The sequence below is a fragment of the Haliotis rubra genome, unplaced genomic scaffold, assembly GCF_003918875.1.
Source record: "Haliotis rubra isolate DU_JTF1 unplaced genomic scaffold, ASM391887v1 Scf30, whole genome shotgun sequence".
Lineage (NCBI taxonomy): Eukaryota > Metazoa > Mollusca > Gastropoda > Lepetellida > Haliotidae > Haliotis > Haliotis rubra.
The window spans coordinates 632,278-656,072 of NW_025766969.1; the positions used below are offsets into that span (position 1 = coordinate 632,278).

A 23,795-nucleotide genomic window follows, 5' to 3' on the forward strand; every position below is an offset into this window, starting at 1 on the left:
AACAACGTCCTTCCTTCAAAGGATTAACCGCTAAAACCTTGATTGGTAGGTCATTATTGGCTAACTAATGGCGGACATCATGCAATTACTTGCCAGGTGTACTATCTTGGGTGACCAATGGGATAATGGGATACACCAATGTGAAAAACCTGAAACGACAGATCACTTTTACGCATATTAGACCGTTAAAAGCGGATGACATGGAACATGATTCTTTGTCAGCTGCAGATGAATGGCATCTCGTTACTTTATGTGGATATTGATGGATACATTCCCCTAACAAGGTAATTACCTGATATTGTTGCTGTAACTTTAGTCTGTTTTAATTTTAATATTAGCATTTTGTTTTAATCTATTTGTTATGGCATTCAACAGAATCATTTTTTGCCGTGAAAGGTAATAAGACAGACAACATACACTAGATCGCACTTAGGGCGTGTGTGTGAAATATGATACACGTCTAGATATTACAGTCATGTTATAAATTCACTAAGTATAAGCAGATCGTGTGCATTTTATTTAGTTTCAAAATGCATACAGATATGATAATAAACTAATAAGGACTATAAGACAAAATATAAAGACGTACATTGACTTATTTCAGTGTCCTAACATTTTTTACCACTGGCAGATGGTTAAACTTAAAATGTTTTCATTTGTTATCAAAATAATGCCATTTAATACAACATTAAGATTGACTAGTAGTGAACCCAAGCTTACTACCCTCCCCAAGACTCCCCATGTACTTAGTTACTCTTACCTTTAAACAATGCTATTATATCAGGCTTCTCACTAAATTCAAGGTCAAACTATTTCTAAAATCAAATTCTACATCCATTTACGTTAACATTTTTATAAAGTCAACATTACTGTGAAATCAAAATTTTACATCAAAATCAGCATTTTTATCAAAGTGAATATTTTTTTATAAGAAACCAGATTATTCATCACAGTCTACATAATTATACAACATCAAGATTATCGAGTAAAAAAGATTTCATCTTTGTTGATCAGTCTATACGTTTTCTATCAATTGCGCATGGTGGTGGCGCAGAAGAGGTAACGAACCAGTCATGAATTCTGGGATATCATCCGGGTACTCACGGGAGTAAAACAATAACAAAAGCAACAACCAGTCCACGAAAATTGCTCTGCATCAGTGGCCCTTTAATGTTGATTCTCGCTTCAATGGGAAGCCAGTGTAAATCCGTATGAACTGGCGTTATGTGCGATGATTTTGGTGTTCTAATGTTCTAACATTACACAATTCACAGTTGCTTTATTCCAGTAGTATACATCAATACTTGCAGAAAGGGTACATGCGCAAGTTCCTTCTGGTGAGACCACTGAGAGCGGGAAAGGTAATATGTCGCATTTTCCAAACATACGCCATGATAGCCACTTCTAACAGGCACATCAAGTGCATTAGTGGTAGCTAAAAGCTCTGTAGCACCGATGAAAGCTGTGAGCATTCCTTGATTAGAATTGATGGTCGCCATAGTGGGCTTGAGATTTGCCTTGACAGTGATGAAAGCACTGAACTTTGAAATCCAAATATTTTGGTCGGACAGTTTGAGTGTACTGTACAAGATGTTGCTATGAGATCTCTTGCAAATAAAGGGATAAAATGGTTCTTCTGTTCTCCACACACTCCTAATTTTGGACAAATACTTGAAACAATGATGAAAACAACGCATGCCTTCTTCGCCACCCTCAGCAAAATGACATTACCGATGAAGACCTTATAACAGCAGTGGCAGGAGCGGAATCTCTCACAAATCCCATTCCTCTCGCATACCAGTCAACTCACCCTCAAGGTGAGACATCGCTTACTCCAAATCACTTTCTTCATGGACAAGCCGGAGTTATATTTGCACCTGCATATGTGGATACAGCAGACCTCAAGCACAGGAAACGCTTGCAGAAGATTCAAGAACTGGTGCTCCATTTTTTGAAAAGATGGATGCGCCAGAGGTGCAACAGACTAGGTCGAGATTTGCAAGAAAAAGACGTTGTACTGGTCATTTCGCAAAACACACAAATAAGACAGTGGCAGCTCGGAACAATAGTGAAGGACTACCAAGGAGCTGATTGACACGTTTGAGTAGTGGAGATCAGGGTCGGCCGTGCTGTACTAACAAGATAATTTATAAACATGTGCTGATATTTCGTCCCAATACGTGGATTTAGATTTCAAACGTTGTATTAAAGCAACGTGGTTCATTAGAAATGGATGTTCACATACAAAAGTAGACTTAAACCACAAAGGTGGTAAAGGTATTGAGATAGTATTTTTTCAGGAACTACATTAAAGGTCTGAACTTGTTTCAATAGTGTTATGTCTTGATGTAAGGGCTTATCTTCACTCCAACTTACCTGCACTTGACCAAGGGATGTTGAAGAGACACAGCTCACTAACTTTATCTTTCATTAATTAGTTTAAGGGTTAGCGTGGACGTGTTTGCTACTTTGCTGCTGCTGGGATACGTGGCGTCATAAACAACATACACTGTACACGGCGACTTGCACACATGCGGATTTACTTTCTAAAAAATAATTTGAGAAAAGTATAAAATATATCAAGAAATATATGCACTGTAATAATTCTATGACACTGTTTACATGTGTGTGCAGAAAATAAATGTCAAAAAGGCTGATATTCTTATATTGTAGCTATGAATAAACACATTCTATCCAAATACCATATTCTCTCGATGTTGAGAGAGTCTGGAGTCTAAAATGCATTATAACATAGATGTCACATTCTCCGGCAAACTCCAACATAATGACTGTTCTGCAAACTTTACTTAACATACTATCTCATCATAAAGTGTCCCGTTTATTACCTCAGTGAAATACCTCCGTGAGTAAGCAATCATTGGAAATACCTCTCTGGAGTGCTAACAGATTAATTGATTTTGTCAGCTGAGTATCTAATGGATATAACTCTACCTGTACCAAGATGAAGTTTGTGGTCATGAGTTAATTCTATATAGATATATGAGTAATTATATACTAGTATATATCCTATAATTGTCATGATACGATCATCTATGCCGTTAATAATGTTCTCTTGTCCATTTCATCATTCAGCTTTATATCTTATTCAATATTTGGAAACTGCATATTAAAACATAAAAAAATATACTTTTCCAGTGTATTTTAAAGTATGAAATCACTTTTGTTCTTCAAATAAAAGTGTTCCAACCGATATTGTCATTAGGTTTGCCAACGACCTAATGTTTAATAACTATCAGATAAATTGTTCTGTTCGAGTACATATAAACACAAGGTTGGTTCAGTTTTAACTTGATTGCATACAGTTTACTCCGATTTGTACTAGGGCTTCTTTGCACAATAAATACTTCAGATGAGGAATTAATTTGTTTGTTCTAAAAGTGTACTTTAAATGTCATTAGTCTTCATATTCTCCTCCTAAATAATGTTATTCAGTAAATTCACTATGGTGAGACGACCCCCATACTGTCAAAACAATGAGAATTGGCGGCAAGTTCGCCTGGCGCACCTCTCTGCATGTTTATTTGGTGTAAGTGCCGGCCTCGCAGGACGCCCACGATTAGGACCCCAACAGAAGTAATGGAGATGTTTATTCAACGGACTGTTATTTTAGTCAGCTACGTACAGATAACAAAGCATTGTTCTCATAGCAAACTGATTGTGGGGGACTGTCCTTTTAGTCCGTAATTGACAGAGTCCGGATTATAAAGCAAGCGTTCATAAAAAATAAAGAACAATTTTGCCGGCGGTCAGAGTAGTCCAGATTATGGAGAAAAGGGGTTTACAGAGAGTCCGGATTTGACAGATTCCACTGTATATCCAATGTTTGTTTATATCCAGTTATGGTGGTAATTTTAAGACAATAAAAAAAGATATGTACCATTACAATATATGGAGATGCAATTATCTTCTACCCAGACGGTAAAACAATTTAGACCGACACTTATTGGCCTCCATATATTTTAGAAACTACTTGCCTCAAAGCGAGCATATCCAAGGCTATACACGTCCCTAGACCTTCTTTTACTTATGAAAAACCGGAGCTATAGGGTGTTGTATTCAATACCCCAAACTTTCTCAAGAGTGCCTTCTTTAGGCCGAGTTAGTCTTCAGTTCAAGCACCTGTATGACTGTGAAGTCTGCAAGTTCCTTGTCCAGTTCGGGGCTGTGGGGTAGCCAAGTGGGTAAAGCGTTGGCTCGTCACACCGAAGACCCGGGTTCGATTCCCCACATGGGTACAATGTGTGAAGCCCATTTCTGGTGTCCCCCCGCCGTGATGTTGCTGGAATATTGCTAAAAGCAGCGTAAAACCAAACTCGCTCGCTCCTTGTCCAGTTCTAGAAACCATAGGAAGATTAGGCTTTAATCTTAGTCTGATGTAATACATGGTACCCAAAGCCTTGCAACTGTGCCTCTCCTTTGCACACCAATCATCCACCTGCATTTTCAGACTACAGTGAATGGCTCATAATTTTAAGCTGTTTCGACTTATTGTCCATCATTAAGCTTACCTCTGGTTATTGCATACTCGCTTTATATTAAACTTCCGATTTTTCTCTTTAGCAATGTCCGTGTACTTGCAATTAAGTGCAGGTGCGACTGCTAAGACGTTGAGCATATTATGACATTATTTTCAAGAACCAAAAATTACACCATTTCATATGAAACAGTATTTTCAGCTAGTATACTTACGTGACCCAACCAAGACATAATCGCATGAAATAAGATACTTTATGTTGACCACACAGGAAAGACGTCTGGTTTCTTGCCTTGCACATGAGCCAAATGCACTGGCGAGCAGGACACAGCTAAACAAGATATGTACTTGGATAGTTGACGGTGAAGAGAGCTTCTGTTGTGATATGGCACCCAAAATACAAGATTTATTGCAGTGATATATTAATGTTGGCTATTTGCAGAGGAAAAAGCAACATGTAAAAATTGTTCAGGACATTCTTTATTTTCCTCCATAGACGCTTGTACAATTATGCTGGACATACATCATTTATGAGCTCTTAGACTCTAAATTCAGCAAGTTTATGCATTTCATGGTCACTGGCATCATTTTCAAGACAAACAATATCTGCCAACCATACACACAAATCTGTCAACACAAGCATTTGATTACAAATATACATGAGACATGCCCTAAGCATTGTGACAAGATTGTTCATGTTAGCTTCAATCAAGCACTTCAATGACTGCATGCTCACTGTACAGAGTTTGACATTCAAGAAATCACCTAAGAAACGAAATGCTGAGTACTACTGCCACAAAAAATAAGGAAGCAATTGAATCTCAACATCATTTCTACATAGTTCAAAAAATATATAATGCTTTTCAACTGACTAGTTTTAAGCTAGTTTAATAAATGTTTCACTTGATTTCAAAGCTGATCTATCAATACATGGACAGTACTGCACACAGTAGAGAATGCAAAGTACTATTGGCTGTTTTTTAAAAAACTTAACTCAATGGTCATGATAGATGAAATTACCTCACCAAATGACATGTCATGTGCCAAGCTTAAAAATGTTGAAGTAGTATCTGCTGACCCTAACCTCTATCAAACAACGGAAATCCATACATAAGTCAGTCATCATAAATAGTGTCTTCTGTATTTTACAGTTGGATCAATTGTCACTTTGATATCCCAAATTCATGCCTGAAACAGCAAGACCCAAGTTTCGTGAAATGCAAATATAATTGTAAGGATTATACTTGTAGTTTAGTAACAATTTCAGCACATTTTCTAGTAGCAAAGGAAATTTAATGGAATCTTTGAAACATCTTGATATCAAATTCAGGTGTAAAACATTTGATAACAAGTGTTTGCCACTGATATGCCCGCCACTAAATAATCACCCAATGTAGGCTGTCGACATAATTGAAAACATTGGGTGCAATGTTTTATGTGATACCGTGTTTAAATAAGTTTGAAATGTGTTCAAAGTGTCATGGTGACCTTGAAGATAAGGTCAATGTCACCCAAAACGACTGGTGTCTGGGTAATCCCCCAATGTATTCTGTCACCAAATTTGAAGACATTGGGTAGAACAGTTCATGAGATATCGCATTAACAAAGAGTTTGAAAAGTGGTCAAAGTGTCATGGTGACCTTGAAGATAAGGTCAATGTCACCCAAAACGACTGGTGTCTTGGTAATCCCCTAATGTAGGCTGTCATCAAAGTTGAAGACATGGGGTACAACAGTTCATGAAATATCGCGTTAACAAGAATCGGGACGTACGTATGGATGCCGCTGAATACATAGTCCCCCGTTCCGTGTTGCTGCGGGGGACAAAAATCCAAAAGGCACCAATTTGTGAGGGTAATTTGTCATAGCTTCATCATAGAACAGTATAGTGAACAATGGCTGATGAAAATGTGATAGGAAATGACAATATTTTGTGGCTTGTATTTAAAATGAGCTGCATTAATATTCCTTTAACTTTATCTGATGAGAAACAAAGAAATAGATTACTATCCGTTTCAGTTATAGGACACCAACAGGAGGGCTTATGAACACTTTTCTGAAACTGAAAATGCCTTGTTCTAGTGACTGATGATTGATAGAGACTGATGCACCTTTTATAACATGAAGAGGTGTAGGATCAGATTAGAATACAACAATTTAACATCTTGATAGAAACACAGTAACAATGGATAACTTTAATCCACCAGCAGCCACAAAAAAAATAACAAAACTGACTGGAATGCAACATGTAAAATCTAATGTGTAATTTGACATATGTTCAGGTTTTTATTCCATTTCTAGAAATAACAGGAGTTGTCTACAGTTTATGGGACAGTCAAAACAGATGAGTTATTATGGCACTGCCCCTGGTCCTGATAACATTTTAGTCAGACAAACTAAAGTTCCTTAAAATTTCTTGTGTGTTCCTCTGCCTCCTCTTCCACCTCTGAAACCACCACCTCGTCCACCACCATAGCCACCACCTCTTCCTTGTCCACCACGTCCACCTCCGAAACCTCCTCGGCCTCTGCCTCCTCCTTCGAATAGCAAAATATCAATTGTTAATGTATGCATCTATTCTCCAGCTGACAGATAATCACTTCCAGACAAAAAAATATTCACACAGATGCACACCTTTCGAGTCCCAATGAAACACACGTATAAGCTTAATCAATTCTGTTGAGCAGTTTTTGTGGAGAAGTGGATAGACCTAATCCCCTATTTCACTAGCATCAGAGAGAAATTCAACAAAATTTATCTAAGTTCAAATGTCTCTAAACATACAAAAAAAATTTAAAAAATACAAAAACAAAATATGAGATGCATACCTTTAGAGTCTCTTTAAAAGACATATGTAAGCTTAATGAGTTTTGTGCAGTGGTTTTTGAGGAGAAGTGGATAACGTACACCCCCTGTTGTATGGGACAAACAGGACGAACAGAACCAAATTCAACTAAGTTCAAACATCTGTAAAAGTGACAAAATTAAGAAATTGCATAAAAAATTATGAAATGCACACTTTTAGAGTCCCTACGAAAGACATGTAGAAGTTCATTCAATTCTGTTGAGCAGTTTTTGTGGAGAAAGGGATAGATTTCATCCCCTATTACACTATCATCATAGAGAAATTCAGCAAAATGTACCTAAGTTCAAATGTCTCTAAACTATGCACACCATTAGAGTCCCAAGAAAGCCCATGTATAAGTTCATTGAATTCCACAGAGCATTTTTTGTGGAGAAGTGGATAGAGTACATTCCCTGTTTCGTACGGACGGGCGGACATACACGGAGGGTAACCCTATATGCCCCAAGCTATATGACGGGGGCATAAAAAAATTAAAAAATAATTTTTAAAAATATCGGTGTTACCTAGCAAGTTTGTTTTTCTTAACATATAATACTCTCTCGTCCATAAGTTCTGGACATAACTTTTTACAGCTTAACCTAAAGGTCACATGCAATGCAAAAAAGGTCACATGCAACTCAAAACACAACTTTGCAGATTCTGATACCTTTTGGTATGGACTTCCACCCCAGCTGGGGTGAAAAGTGGTTTCAAAAGTGATTTCAAAAGTGGTTTCAACAGCTGTGCTGTGCTGCGCTGCGCTCATAGCGCATATGCAGTGAATAGGTTCCCACAGCTTGAAGCGGGATGCCTGAATTATAAGGTCGTGAGCAGGAGTAGTCTAATCTTGGTTGTGTACACAAACAACAAATAGTAAAAAATCTACTCATTATATAAAAGGACCTTGTTAAGGATCTAGATCTACTCAGCTATTTGTCAACTAGTGAGGCGTTAGACATTTCAAGACGGAAAACCTTCGCTGGCGGTGAGTACTCGGAGTAGGCTTTGATGTGAGCTATTTTTCAAATGTTTTGTTGATATTTCACAGGCGCAAGCTTTTTTTATGTTATGACAGTAGATTACCGATTTAACTGTTTATATAATTTCATTTTGACTATTTCACCACACGTTCTTCTTACCGAGTCACTTTCTCAGTTCGATAAATAAAAGCAACGTCATTATTTAGCATTGCCAGAATTTCTAACTGTGATATAGATATGTCGTTGTCACAGACAAAACTCAATATGTTTTATTGACACCTATGTGTCTGCCTGCCTGTCTGCTATTGACAATATGCAATACACAACTCTGCGATCACTGTCCACATGCAGTTTGAACTTAACACCCATCAGGCTATACACCATAAACAGAGATACCAACCCTAATTTAGCCCAATTAGTATTTTGGCCAAAACTGATGCAAAACTAATATCTTCAGTCAAAATTAGTATAAACCTTTTCCCAAAATTCAAAAACCCATTCAACACTGCAGGCGAATAATCGGCCACAACGCTATGAGTCCCCAGACACCGGAGGCGATTAATCGGCCAGGCAGTAGTCACGTCAAAATGAGACATAATTTTAGGAACTTACCTGACTTATGATTCATATATTAAATCCATCACAATTCACAATGTCTAAAAACACTTATTAAATTTCAATTGATGGCTTCTTACAACTGTGAAAATACTCTTGGCAAGTGTACAGTGATATTGTTGATGTTCAGAGCTTTCGAACGATACCCGACATCAAACGATTTGCCTCGCATGTTATTCATACGAAGCTTCGAAAACTGAGGTATTTTCCGTTGTTGTGTCATGTTACCGAGCGGAAAGCCACTGATATCGGGAAATAAGCGACCATACATATTATTTAAGAAATCTTTTTGTAATAATTTTCTGATTACGTTAAAATGAAAATATAAAAGAAAAAGGCACGGGCATGTTATGACATGTCACAAATTTTACTTACTGGTTTTGCTCTATAAACGTAAAATATGTATAATCAATACTAAGGTTATATGGACCCTCACAAACATGGAAAGCTGAAGTTGTACTCGCGTGGAATGAGGTGAAATACAAATGCCAGTTTTTGTGATCGCCAGCTGCAATAAATATGTCATTTTGCAAAACGAAATATATATGCGTATCCTTTTTCTGTCAACTACACTTCATTTTGAGGCGCGAGTAGACACAATATAATTGTGATTTCTGTGAAAACAAGACAAAGTCATCAATATCCCCCGCAATGGCAAATCACTCTTCATGATTATGTCTACGAGTTATGATTATGTCAAATATTTAGGTGTGTATATAGAAAAAGAGGAAGGAGAGTATTGAAAGGCTTTTAAAGTTCTGCTCCAGAAAATAGCACTATCACCAATTTCAGTCAAAGTGAAACTTGTTGCCATGGAAACACCAAAATATTTTATTCAGAATTCCAAAACTACCAAAAGGCACCAGTACACCACCAGATCTATCTATGTGCCAAGTTTGGTGAAGAAATGGTAAACGGTTTTAGTGTTCTGCTTCGGAAAAGACAAAAGTGCACGGACGGAAGGACGGACGCACGCACGCACGCACGGAGTCCATTTTAATACCCCCCGCAAAACGTGTTGCGAGGGATAATTAGGCGAATTTAAGTGTGTGCTTTAGGAAACCTCTATCGGTGTGGCGTTTCCTTTGCTGTTTTGTATATTTTCCATCTCGCCAACTGAGTTTCAGGCATCCAGTCCTTTAAGTTTTGTATCTTTTAAAGTTATCTTTTCATCAATGACTACTATAGTCTGTTTGGGTTCAAATGAGAACGACAAATGATTAATTAACTTGAAATTGGGATAAGTGCACAAATGGCTGATGGAACAGTGCCTGACAAGCTGGGGTCATGTCACCTGACTGTGCTGAGTAGACTAATGCTTAGTCTCTGAATATATATAATTTTGATATTAACAAACAAGCCCATTTAAATTGAAAAGAAGCCCCAGGGAGACCAGAGATTCAGAGGAAATCTAGACTTGCTTTATTTAGGGCTTTAGCACTGCAGATAGGGCTTGGCAGTAGGGAAAATAATGTGGTTCAGGGACTATGAGACAGACTGTGTGCTGAGTTGCACCTGAATGTGTGCTGGTGCTGTTCCACCAGCCGTTTGCCACCCCTCGGTGTGAAGTGTGAAAATAGCACAATATTACATGAAGGTTTCTTAAACAACTTTTTCCGTGATCGATCATAAAATGTCAGATTTCAGATCCTGTTGGGTACAGAAGTTTCAGGACCATGGGTCCTCATCTTTCTCATTTGAACCCAAATGGACTATACTTCACATTCATATCAAAATAGTGATGTTGAGGCATTGAGCAAACTTGAACCCCACAAAACCAAACATTTACACAAAATTTAACCTGTATTTATCTAGCCATTTCTAACAATGTTTGAGATGACACAGGGCTTCCGACAAGAAGCTTTCATAACAGGTGAGCTAGAAGCACAACTACTACTACTAATAATAATAATTCCATTTATATAACGCCCTATATTCAATCACCAAGTGGTTGCTCATGGTTCTAACTATATACATATTTACAATAGGAGTTCATTTAGATGTCATAGTGCTTCTTGAACAGGAAAGTTTTTAAGTTAGACTGGAAGCTGGCTATTGAGGGGGATTCTTTGAGAGACACGTGCAGATTGTTCCAGAGGATAGCTGACAAGTAGGAAAAACGTCGGTGTCCATATGACTCGAGAAGTGCATTTGGGATGATGAGCAGCGACTGATTGGCTGATCTCAGAGTCCTGGTTGGAACATACTCTTTTACAAGACTTGAGAGATAGGATGGAGCTGCGTTGTTAAGACATCTGTAAGTCATGCTAAGTATTTTGTATTCTATCCTAGCTGGGAGTGGTAACCAGTGCAGACGCATGAGGATTGGGGAGATGTGGCTGTGCTTGGTGGTTCTACAGATAAATCTGGCAGCTGCATTTTGGACTTTTTGCAACCTGGAGAGCAGGTCTTTGTTCATGTTCCCAAGCAGACTATTACAGTAGTCCAAGCGGGACAACACCATAGATCTTACAAGATGGTGTGTTGCATCAGTTGTTAATAGGTGGCGTATGCTGGAGATATTCCTTATGTGATGATAACAGATTTTACATAAGTTGCTGACATGTGGCTCCATAGAAAGTGTAGAATCTATCATGACACCCAGGTTTTTGACTGTAGGGCTTACGGAGATCTGAAATTCACCTATCTTAAGTGAATTCACACTCAGTTTAGCTCTGTTGGCTGGTGAACAAGCTATGAGAATGTCTGTTTTGTTATCGTTTAGTTTGAGTTTACTTGCGGTCATCCATGTCTTCACATTGCCTACACACACTTCAACTTCTGCAACTTGTGATTTGCACACTCCCATTGAAAACATTAACGGCTGTAGTTATACCCTTAGGATGATGCCTTTAAGAAGAGGCAAACAGGCTTACCAAAGCTCCTGCGTCCCCCATCAGACTTGTCTGAAGCGAAGTCAACAAACACCTCTCTGCCCATGATTTCCTGACCCTGCATGCTGTCATATGCCTTAGCTGCATCTTCTGTACTGCTGAACTCCACAAAACCAAACCTACATGAACAAAAGGCATGATGTCACTAATGTTAAAAGTAATATGAACAAAACAGAACACTATCACCAACAAGAATATATATATATATATATATTTTTACTTCAGATCTGCTAAAAGGTCAGATCAAAAGTTAACAACAGTCATCAGAAGATGACATATCTCCCCGGCCCCCACATATTTGAACGAACAAATCATCTGACAGTTACATAAAGTCCAGCTTGACTCTTTTTTAAACTAAGTCCAAATCGTTTCCATGGAAATCATGAGAAATATAAATACCAAAAATCTGTAAATAGCAAAAGGCACCATTTCAAAATTTGCCTAATATATCTGCCAAGTTCTGTTGAAAGATATTGAATGCTTTTTGAGCTGTGCACCGGAAATGAAGCCCACCCCTCCCTTTTGGGACTAGGTCCTAATCGTTTCCATGGAAACCGGGGAAAAAAAAATGTCCAAAATCTGCAAATAGCAAAAGGCACCACTTTGGCATCTGCCTCACATATCTGCCAAGTTTTGCTGAAAGATATGTAGAATTTTTCGAGTTGTGCTCCGGAAATGAAATCACCCCTCCCTTTTGAGACTAAGTCTGAATCGTTTCCATGGAAACTGAGAAAATAATATTTAATAAACCACAAAAATCTGCAACTAGCAGTAGGCACCACTTTGGGATCTGCCTCACATATCTGCCAAGTTTTGCTGAAAGATATAAATAATTTTTCCATTTGTGCTCCGGAAACGAAGCCCACCCCCTTTAAGACTAAGTCCAAAACGTTTCCATGGAAACCGAGAAACATAAATGACAAAAATCTGTAAATAGCAAAAGTCACCACCTTAGGTTCTGTTTGACATATCTACCAATTTTTGTTGAAAAATAGTGAACAGTTTTTGAGTTATGCTCTGAAAACAAAATGATTACGGACAAGGCGTCGACCATATCCCCCTGCATTACATGCTGGGGGGGGATAAAAATAATAAAGAGATGATTTGAGTACCTCAGTCTTGTGCATGGTTGGCTAATATTATTGGAGTTTCCTAACTCATAGCTTGTCCGGTTGCCTACCACAGGTTGGATTAAATCCTGAAGAAAAACTGGTGTTGTTCTATTTAGTAGGAGCTTTAATTTCCGAAATACTCCATTTTAGATGTCTTTTCGACATTGTATGCAATATGATGATGCCAACTCTCGTTAGACAAAAAGATTAAACTGAAATGTTTATGAAAATCAACTGTTTTTATATTGCAGCAATAAAAATTCAAATTAATGTCTTTTCGGACATTTTTCAAAGTAAATAATACAGATTCAGATTTTTTCTTGTGTTTTTATTTGGACTATTCCATTATAATGAGTAGGCAACAGGTAGTGAATGAATGAGTTTAGTTTTACGCCGCACTGAGCAATATTCCAGCTGTATGGTGGCGGTCTGTAAATAGTCGAGTCTGAACCAGACAATCCAGTGATTAACAGCATGAACATCGATACGGATTGGGATACGATGACATGTGTCAACCAAGTCAGTGAGCCTGACCACCTGATCCTGTTAGTCGCCTCTTACGATAAGCATGGGTTACCGAAGGTCAATATTCTAACCCGGAACTTCAGGGGTAGGTAACAGGTAATAGCTAATCTGTTCATTGAACTGTAAATGTTGCAAGGTGTCTGCGAACTGCCTGTCTGCGTAATGGGAGGACTCTTAAAAGATGATTGGTGTAGAAAGTGATATTTGCATGTGTACAATTTTCATTTCAACCCCCACAAAACGGCTAGAAACAAACACTAACAACTGTGTGATGCAAAAATGCTTGTCAAAATCAATGGTCTAGTGATTTATTGACGTTCTTTAAAACAGTCAAATTCAAGAATGACACCACATGCTTGTGTATGGGAAAACTGTGTTGTGCACGTTCTTCCCATGCATTGTTGTGACAAAGAGAAATGGTGGTGCGTTCATAAGATGTCTGTCTTTGAAAAGTTTGTTAATGCTTATACTTCCTTCCCAAATTGAAAGTTCAGGTTCTCTTTTTTAGAGTATATACTGTCCAACTGTTTTAAAAACTACTACTTTCTCAATATACAGTCAAATCCCGATGAGTCGAATGCCGGTGTCTCGAATATTATGCATAACTCGAAGTACCTGTCGGTCCCGACCATTCCCTGTTATAGTTGTCATCATTTGATTTCCGGTTACACGAATTCGTCTCATAAATACACACGATGACTCGAGAAGGAAATTTGGTCCCATTACATTCAAACAACAGCAATCTTGTATACATAAGCCGAAGTCAGTCAATGAGAAGTTGATTGGTGTAGCAAACTGATCCAATTAACAAAAAAGCGCGGCTCACACCTTTCCGCCATTGACAGGTGAGTTCAAAAGGCAGATTAGTGATTTTACGGAAATCACTGTCTGTGCTAATCAGATTGGAACTGATAAGGTCCCCCTATTAGTGATAGGGAAATCATTAGGTAAACAAATGCTTAGGTGGAGGAATTAGGACTTGATCATCTTTCTTTCTACCCTCATAGACATACCTGTATCTCGAATACAACGATAAGTCGAATTTATTACTTGGTCCCAAGCGATTCGACTCATCGGGATTTGACTGTATATACATATATATGAACAAATAAATATATAATTTCTTGAGTAAAATTGATATTTTTTCCTTATCCTGACTCATGCTCTTTTGCTTGTCCCCTTCCTCTTGCGAACATAGTGGAACACTTGTATCTCCTTAATTGAAGCTCCCTTCAATGTAAAATCACTAATTGGTACTCACCCAAGAGTTGCCTCCCCTGCCGTAAGCGCGGGAACAGGTGTCGCCACCCTCTGGCCTCATGCTTCACTCTCTCCTGATTTTGCGAGCCCAACACTTGAATTTACAGGGAAATCCAAAGTGTTATGTGGGGAGGATGGGAGGGCTAACCTCATGAGTCAGGATAAGTATAAAATATCAATTTTACTCAAAAAATTACATATTTTTCCTTATCCTGACTCATGCTCTTTTGCTTGTAGAATCCACCGGAGTGGAGGTGGGCATAAACAGAATACTTTGGATTTATAATTAGTGATTTAAATAACTTATACTGTAATAACCCCTGCGGGAACTTCATAAAGGCATTGACTTAGGATATTTCCTTTATAATAAGCCATAGGTTATATATTACCATAACTGGGTATTACATTACTAATATACTGATATACCAAATTATAGATATAAAAAGCTACTCTGATAGAGAAGCTGTACAACTGAACATAAAACTCAGTATGAGCTTAAGGTTGAATAACCTAAGCTAAATATATACATAGCCCTAGAACTCCGTGGAGTTATAAGCTAAATAATGTATGTATCATATACATAATAATCTCGTGGGGGTGAATATTAACGCCTACGAGGGACTGTCAGTTGCTGAGCGAGGACCAAAGGACCGAAATGGTGAATGCCAGAGACGTCCTCGGTGGTGATATCTCTCAGATAGTGATTAGCAAACACCATGTTAGATTTCCAGAAGCATCCTTCCATAATTGTATTCAATGAACAGTTACCGTGAAGGGGGAGGGTGGAGGCCAATGCCCTGATTTCATGTGGATTTGATGCTGTTGGAGGGTCCAGTCCTACTGCCTTGTAGGCGCCAGAGAATGACAGTTCTTATCCATATAGATATGGTGGTACGAGAGACTTCTGTCTGATTAGTAGGCTTATAACGGGATGAACAATCTTCTGAGCGATCTTCGCCTTGTTTTGGAAACGACGAAATAGATTTTGAGAGCTCGTACTGGGCATAGACATAAGTCCAATGTATCTTGAGATCCGAGAATCGAGGATAGCGAGGGACGGAAATAACCTGTCTGGTTGTCCTGGTAGTTGATTTTTGGCGATGAAATCCCATCTTAATCCCAGGTGCTGTGTTTTGATTGTCATCAAACTGTATCCTCTCATAATCTAGAGCGTGAATTTCAGATATTCTGGCTGCCGTGGCTAGCGATAACAGGAAAATTGTTTTCTGTGAGAGAAATTCAAAGGTTGTCGATTCCAATGGTTCATAATCCTCACTTGTGAGGTGTGTTGTAGCACTACATTCAGATCCCAAGCTGGGGCGTGGAACTTCCGCTTTGGTCCTCCAATCGAAAGCACGTAGTAAGGCCAGTAACTCTGGTGTTTTGTCAATTTAACACCCGCTCTCATAGAAATCACAGAACTAAGCTGCAAGATATGTTGACAATGTCGAGCCTTTTAAATGTTTGTTTTGGCCGTAAGTAACACAAATAGTCTGCCACTTGAGGATCGTGAAGCATCTCTTGCTGTAAAACCCTTGTTTGCTGCATAATTTTCAAACTGTGCCACTTTGTCGCCGCATTGCCACGCGTTGAGTATCGTAAGCGCAAAGCGTGACCGCTTTTGCCGCCTCTGGTAGAATATCCTCTCTTGTTTAAACACATTTTAATACAGTCCATAATGCGAAGTTTGAATACTTCTGGGTTTCTGTGCACCTGCTTGGTGTGTGGATGTATTAACAGCTTTGAGCTTTGGGTAGCTCTAGTGCCGGTTGACCGATTTCTTGTATTAGAGCGGGAAACCACGCTCTGGCCGGCCAGTAGGGCCGACCAAAATGAGTTGTAGGCTCTGTGTTTGACTGATTTTCTGTAATACTTGAGGTATTATTGCTGGGGCGGAAACGCTGCGACGCATTGAGGCCTTCCCATGATATGCTTAGAGCGTCCGCTGCCCATGCTTGTGGGTCTGGAACTGGTGACACTAATGTCGGTAGTTGATAGTTGAATCTTGTGGCGAATAGATCTACTAGCGGCGCGCTCCTATTTGTTTGATTATCTGTGCAAATATCTCTGTATTGAGCATCCATTCTGTCGGCGACGGTAGATGTGGCCGAGAGAGCGCGCCTGCTAGTATATTCCTGGCTCGGAATGTGGCATGCTTTGACATGTAGATTTAGATCTTGGATTAATTCAACAGTTGAAAGGTTAAAGTCAAAAGGTTCGGCGATCTCGCTGAGCCTTGCCTGTTCACATAGAACGCCACTGTCGAAGTTGTCGGTATGTATCATCAGGTGCGCATTCTGTAGAATGTTGCTCCAATGTCTTATGGCGCTGATTACAGCTTTCATCTCTAATGAGTTTATGTGGAGCTTGCTTTCTAGCTGATTCCATAACCCTGATGCCGTCCGGTTGGTGAGATGAGCTCCCCAACCTTGGAGCGACGCGTCTACATATAGATGGGTTTTGAATTCCTGCTCTGCTAAACAAATCCCTTCGCAGACATTCGATTTCTTGGTCCACCATAGTAGATGAGGTCTGAGATGTTCCGTAGACTGAATGGTTGTAGGTCGCCGAGATGTGTGTTGATGAAGACCTGTAAGGGACGTAACTGTAATCTGCCTATGACTGTCAAGTCTTGGGCTGATGTTAGAAGACCTAGTAAACTCTGCCATTGTCGAAGTGGTAGCGGAGAGAGTAGGGCTGGAGGAATGATCTGTTGGATCTTGAGCCAACGGTCTTCTGGTACGACTATATGGTTGAGATTGGTGATAAATCAATGCCTAGAAATTGCAGATCTTGGCGATGGTACTAGGTCCGACTTGTGTAAGTTTACTAACCATCCCAGCTGTGTTAGTAGCTTTATGATGTAGTTTAACTGTAGTTTGAGATGCTGTGGATCTTGATCTACTTGTATCCCGTCCGTCGAGGAAGAACGCGCACTGCGTAGCCCCCTTGACGATGTAGATAGGTGATAATCGGTTTCGTTATCCTCGTGAATAACCATGGGGCTGATGCTATACCGAATGGGAGTACTTTCCACTGGTAATGTAACCCGTCTAGGGTAAACCGTAGGTATTTCCTGGATTCGGGATGTATAGGGATGTGCAGATAAGCATCTTGTAGATCTATAGTGCCCATGTAGTCCATGGGGCTTAATCATGTGCCGTAACTGCAGTAGATGTATCATGCGGAACCTCGGTGGTCTGCGTGAGATAAGTCTTGTTGAAGAAGCTCATGTTGTAAATGAGTCTGTATTTCTCCTTGGAGTTTTTCTTGGGTACTAGGAAAACTGGGGAGTAGAAACCTGGTTCGATGTTTCCTTGATCTATTACTTCTATGGCCTGCTTGGTTAGGAGTAATGTAACAGCCTCTCTTAACTTTAGTAGTTGCTGTGCCTGTACGTCCGAACTTGTGAGGGTTGACTGTTAGTGGAGGCTTGGCCTGTAGTGGGATAATGAAACCAGCGTTGAAGAATGTTGGAGACATAGGTGTCTTGAAGCATTCCCCAGTTTTCCCAGTGTAGTTGGAGACGCCCACCCACTTGTGACGGTTGTACTGGAACGGCTGGGGTGGAAGACTCCAGTCGTTCGAACCTGTCTTTCAGCGCTTATAGTTGCGGAACCTCTGGGTGTCCTGCCTCTTCCTGACCCTCCTCTATAGTTGCCATATGGGCGACGAAAAGAATCTCTTCCCCTGGAACTGGCTATCTTCCTGTCTCTTGCTCTTTGTAGGCCCGTGAATTTAGATCTCCCTGAGTATCTTTGTGAAGTCTGGCTTAATGACTCTGGCTAGCGTGTCCATCGATTTAATCATCAGGACTTCTCTGGAATCCTTGGTGACTTCTTGGATACTTTGTCTATTCCTCCGCCAAAGATGGATGGGGAAGACCACGGGCTGTATATAGTGGAGCTGTAAAGTTCTCACCCCAGTTGCAGGAAGCGAGAGGCCTTGACGACGAGCTAAGGTCAGTGCTGCTGAGACAGACGTGAGATGATCTGTTAAGAACTGCTGGTCCTTCTTTTTGCATCAGTAGGGCCGAGTAAATCATTTTATCATCTTCAGAGGTCGTGTTACTTAAATCTGGTGATAAGTGTCTCATTTATTGTTCTAGATCTATTTAGACCAAAGAACATACGCCTCGTCATGGTTTCTATCTGAACCAATTTTCGATCATCAATCTTGTAGTACTTGTTCTTGGCATCGGAGATCAGCTTGTAGTTCTCATCGATGTCTTGCCTTGAAGAAGGGTCCATATTATGCGTGGAGAACTTCTTGGCGTGAAAGTTTGGCAGATGTGGTGTCTGAACCTTCGTGGCTTTGTTGAATGCTGTATCTAGGTTCTGTGGTACCGCCGCAATCGGGTCGATTGGGGGTAGTGTAATAGCATCTGCATCGTCTTCTTTCATCAGATAAGTCTGCGCCGAATTGCCACTCTTGGAAGGTGATGAGAGATCTAGATTATTGACCATCCAATATCTTATCTCTGCATCTGAGAAAATAATTCCTCCATCATCTTCCATTCCATCATCATAAATGAGAGGTTGTTGCTCTTCTGATGTAGGACTGTGTGGCTCTATCTCTATATCGTTATCGTTTGATGCTTGTGGAGATGTAGTTGTAGGCTTATGTGCAGACCTGTGAGGTGATGTACGTGGTGATGTACGTGGAGATCGGCGTGGTGATCGGCGAGGCGATCGTCTTGGTGATCTACATCGATAGGTTGATCTTCTTGGCGACCTATGAGGGGACCGTTGGTAGCTTCGCGAAGCTCTTGTGTAGTCCCTCGATGTCCTTTTAGATGATGACGATCTGGGTTCTTCCTCTGCGTCCGGTCCTGGGGAACGGTGATATGACCTTCGCGAAGGCTTCCGTGAGGTCTGATGATCAGATTCCGTATCTGAGTATGACGCCGAAGAAGGTGATGATCTTTCCCGCCATCGCGAAGGCCTTCGCGAAGGCTGTACATCTGGGTCCTTCGTCGAGGTGGTCTGTGACTTCCTTCGCTAAGGCGGCATCGTCGTTGCTGCTACGTTGACGGGGGTTGCCTCTGGGGTGCTGTCTACGTTGGAGCCTTCGCGAAGGCTCGGACCCTGGGATGGCTGCTTCTCCAGTCTGTAGTGGCCTTCCATCATGATCATGATCTGCTTCATTAGATCATCTGGGATGATCTGCGACGTAATAGATGGTGCCCTCTCTCTGCGCTGATAGCGGTGGGGCCCTCAGCGATCTCGCCTGACATCAGTGTAGAGGCATCAGGCTGCATGGTGATCTCTGCTGAAGTCACTGTCGCTGTCACTGGTCGCTTCTTGTATGCGTATGTCGGGTATGATGATTGGCTGGTCATCGTGAGAGGCCCAATTCTGCTGCTGGAACGATCTCGCTGAGAAAGTTCTCGATGACTTCGTGATTTCCCTTTGGAGGATGACGCTGCCCTGGGGAAGTACGAAGTCTGCGCTTGAGAAGACGCTTGAGGCCCTCTTGGACTTTATCTGCGATGACGGGATGTCTGGGGAGGCCGGTCGCTTCTTAGAGGTGACGGACTGCATCCCACGCCCTCTTCCGATGGGGTCTCAAGCAGAACACCAGACGGGAGGGGATCGCCGACAGCAGCTGACTGGATGGGAAATCTGGCGTATCGCCATGTCTACACCTAGTTTGCGCGGACCTATCTGCAACACGCCTCAAGACGCAAAGATGGTATTTATTAAAGGCAGAATTGGTTAAATTAATGCAGTAACTGCAACGCGAATCAAACGCACAAGGCGAAAGTACAACTAGGGCATACTACATGCGGATCCGCAGCTGAAAACGTAATCTACAAATAGTACAGTTTTTCATCAACGTAATACTAGCTGAACAATCACTTAACTCACGGAATAAACAGTAGAAATAATGATTAATTATCAATGCAAATTAATGAAGGATACTAGCTATACCTTTATAGTAAACTATAAGAGGTAACTAACTAAGAAAACCAAAGGATATAGTGTGTAAGGAGACACAGGCGCTCACATCCTGCTCACTGGGCTTAAGAAGGAGAGAGTGAAGCATGAGGCCAGAGGGTGGCGACACCTGTTCCCGCCACGGCAGGGGAGGCAACTCTTGGGTGAGTACCAATTAGTGATTTTACATTGAAGGGAGTCAATTAAGGAGATACAAGTGTTCCACTATGTTCGCAGAGAAGGGGACAAGCAAAGAGCATGAGTCAGGATAAGGAAAAATAATGTAATTTTCTGAGTAAAATTGATATTTTATACTTATCCTGACTCATGCTTATTGCTTGTCTTCTTCCTCTTGCAAACTTAGTGGAACACTTGTATCTCCTATTGAAGCTCCCTTCAATAAAACAGACGTAAAATCACTACTCACCAGAGTTGTCTCTATCTCAGTTTTGGCGGGAAACTGTGGTGCCACCGTGCTCCCACGCTTCACTCTCTCCTGACTATGAGCCTGACACTTGAATTTGCAGGGAAATCCAAAGTGTCTAGTGGGGAGGTTGGGAGGGCTTACCTCATGAGTCAGGATAAGTATAAAATATCAATTTTACTCAGAAAATTACATATTTTTTCCTTATCCTGACTCATGCTTATTGCTTGTAGAATCCGACGGATTGGAGGCGGGAAAGTTACTTTAGGATTTCATGTAGTGATTTACGTCAGCTATACCCCCCTGCGGGAACTTCGTATTGGCACTGTATTTACTGCTAATCTCTGCTGCTGTTGCGACCCTGTCCTTCCAGCTGCCTTTTGATGGGGGGGACCAATTGTTAACTTTTGGTCCTTTCTTCTGTTAACATTTTATGTGGATTTTGGCGACTCCATCTTTTGATGCAAGCACCAAGTGGAGAAGCTTAATTTTCCTGTACGAGGAACCTTACAAGTACTGGGTCATATCACTTATGCTAGTCGTTAGACGGGCATTGAGACTTAAGCAGAACTCTGCTGAGTGTAGGCTTTGTAAGTCATGTGATAAAGGGCTTAGACTTCGCCTCAACGCCTTTGAGGGACTGTCAACTGTTGTGCTACAACCAGAGGGGCCGATATGGTGAATGCCAGAGACGCCCTCGGTGGCGATGTCCCCTCAGGTAGTGGTTTGCAAACACCATGTCTGATTTCCAAAAGCAGCCCTCCATTATCGCCTTGAGCGAGCAATTCCCATGTAGAGCGAAAGTGTTGACGCCAGTGGCTCTAACTTCCTGTGGCTTGGAGGCTCTTGGAGGATCTAGTCCTGCTGCTTTGTAGGCCTGTAGTATGACAGTTCTAATCCAGATTGATATCAGAGTGCAGGAGACTTCCGCCTGTGTCGCTGTTGATATCGGGGACGAAAAGTCGCTTGAACTTGCGTCTCCTGACTCTGGATCGTTGTAGATATACTTTTAATGCTCTCACTGGGCACAAGGATAGGTCGTATGCGATCTTGTGGTCCAAGGACGGAGGATAATGGGAAATCCGATGTATCGGCCATGTCTACACCTAGTTTGGCGTGACCTATCTGCAACACGTCTCAAGACGCAAAGATGGTATTTATTAAAGGCAGAATTGGTTAAATTAATGCAGTAACTGCAACGTGAATCAAACGCACAAGGCGTAGTACAACTAGGGCATACTACATGCGGATCCATGGCGGAAAAACGTAATCTACAAATAGTACAGTTTTTCATCAGCGTAATACTAGCTGAACAATCACGAAACTCCATTGAATAAACAGTAGAAATACGATTAATTATCAATGCAAATTAATGAAGGATACTAGCTATACCTTTATAGTAAACTATAAGAGGTAACTAACTAAGAAAACCAAAGGATATAGTGTGTAAGGAGACACAGGCGCTCTCACATCCTGCTCACTGGGCGAAGAAGGAGAGAGTGAAGCATGAGGCCAGAGGGTGGCGACACCTGTTCACGCGCTTACGGCAGGGGAGGCAACTCTTGGGTGAGTACCAATTAGTGATTTTACATTGAAGGGAGCTTCAATTAAGGAGATACAAGTGTTCCACTATGTTAGCAAGAGGAAGGGGACAAGCAAAAGAGCATGAGTCAGGATAAGGAAAAATAATGTAATTTTCTGAGTAAAATTGATATTTTATACTTATCCTGACTCATGCTTATTGCTTGTCTTCTTCCTCTTGCAAACTTAGTGGAACACTTGTATCTCCTATTGAAGCTCCCTTCAATAAAACAGACGTAAAATCACTACTCACCAGAGTTGTCTCTATCTCAGTTTTGGCGGGAAACTGTGGTGCCACCGTGCTCCCACGCTTCACTCTCTCCTGACTATGAGCCTGACACTTGAATTTGCAGGGAAATCCAAAGTGTCTAGTGGGGAGGTTGGGAGGGCTTACCTCATGAGTCAGGATAAGTATAAAATATCAATTTTACTCAGAAAATTACATATTTTTTCCTTATCCTGACTCATGCTTATTGCTTGTAGAATCCGACGGATTGGAGGCGGGAAAGTTACTTTAGGATTTCATGTAGTGATTTACGTCAGCTATACCCCCCTGCGGGAACTTCGTATTGGCACTGTATTTACTGCTAATCTCTGCTGCTGTTGCGACCCTGTCCTTCCAGCTGCCTTTTGATGGGGGGGACCAATTGTTAACTTTTGGTCCTTTCTTCTGTTAACATTTTATGTGGATTTTGCGACTCCATCTTTTGATGCAAGCACCAAGTGGAGAAGCGACCCTTTCCTGTACGAGGAACCTTACAAGTACTGGGTCATATCACTTATGCTAGTCGTTAGACGTGCATTGAGACTTAAGCAGAACTCTGCTGAGTGTAGGCTTTGTAAGTCATGTGATAAAAGGGCGAGACTTCGTCTCAACGCCTTTGAGGGACTGTCAACTGTTGTGCTACAACCAGAGGGCCGATATGGTGAATGCCAGAGACGTCCTCGGTGGCGATGTCCCTCAGGTAGTGGTTTGCAAACACCATGTCTGATTTCCAAAAGCAGCCCTCCATTATCGTCTTGAGCGAGCAATTCCCATGTAGAGCGAGTGTTGACGCCAGGGCTCTAACTTCCTGTGGCTTGGAGGCTCTTGGAGGATCTAGTCCTGCTGCTTTGTAGGCCTGTA

At 40.9% G+C, this 23,795-nt stretch overlaps 1 protein-coding gene across 3 annotated transcripts in view; it reads right to left on the reverse strand.

Annotated features, from left to right (window-relative positions):
- Positions 1-4,957: 4,957 nt before the first annotated feature.
- Positions 4,958-23,795, reverse strand: part of LOC124282564 (nucleolin-like) — a 69,754-nt gene continuing 50,916 nt past the window's right edge. For 2 of the 3 annotated variants that reach the window (XM_046718574.1, XM_046718575.1), the window contains exons 10-11: positions 11,811-11,947; positions 6,758-7,031 (exon numbers count right to left, since the gene is read on the reverse strand). In XM_046718574.1, the coding sequence (XP_046574530.1) occupies positions 6,901-7,031; positions 11,811-11,947 (268 nt within the window). In that variant the 3' untranslated portion in view covers positions 6,758-6,900. Of the gene's footprint in view, positions 5,984-6,135; positions 7,032-11,810; positions 11,948-23,795 lie in introns of those variants that run through there. The other variant, XM_046718573.1, reaches the window with a different exon arrangement.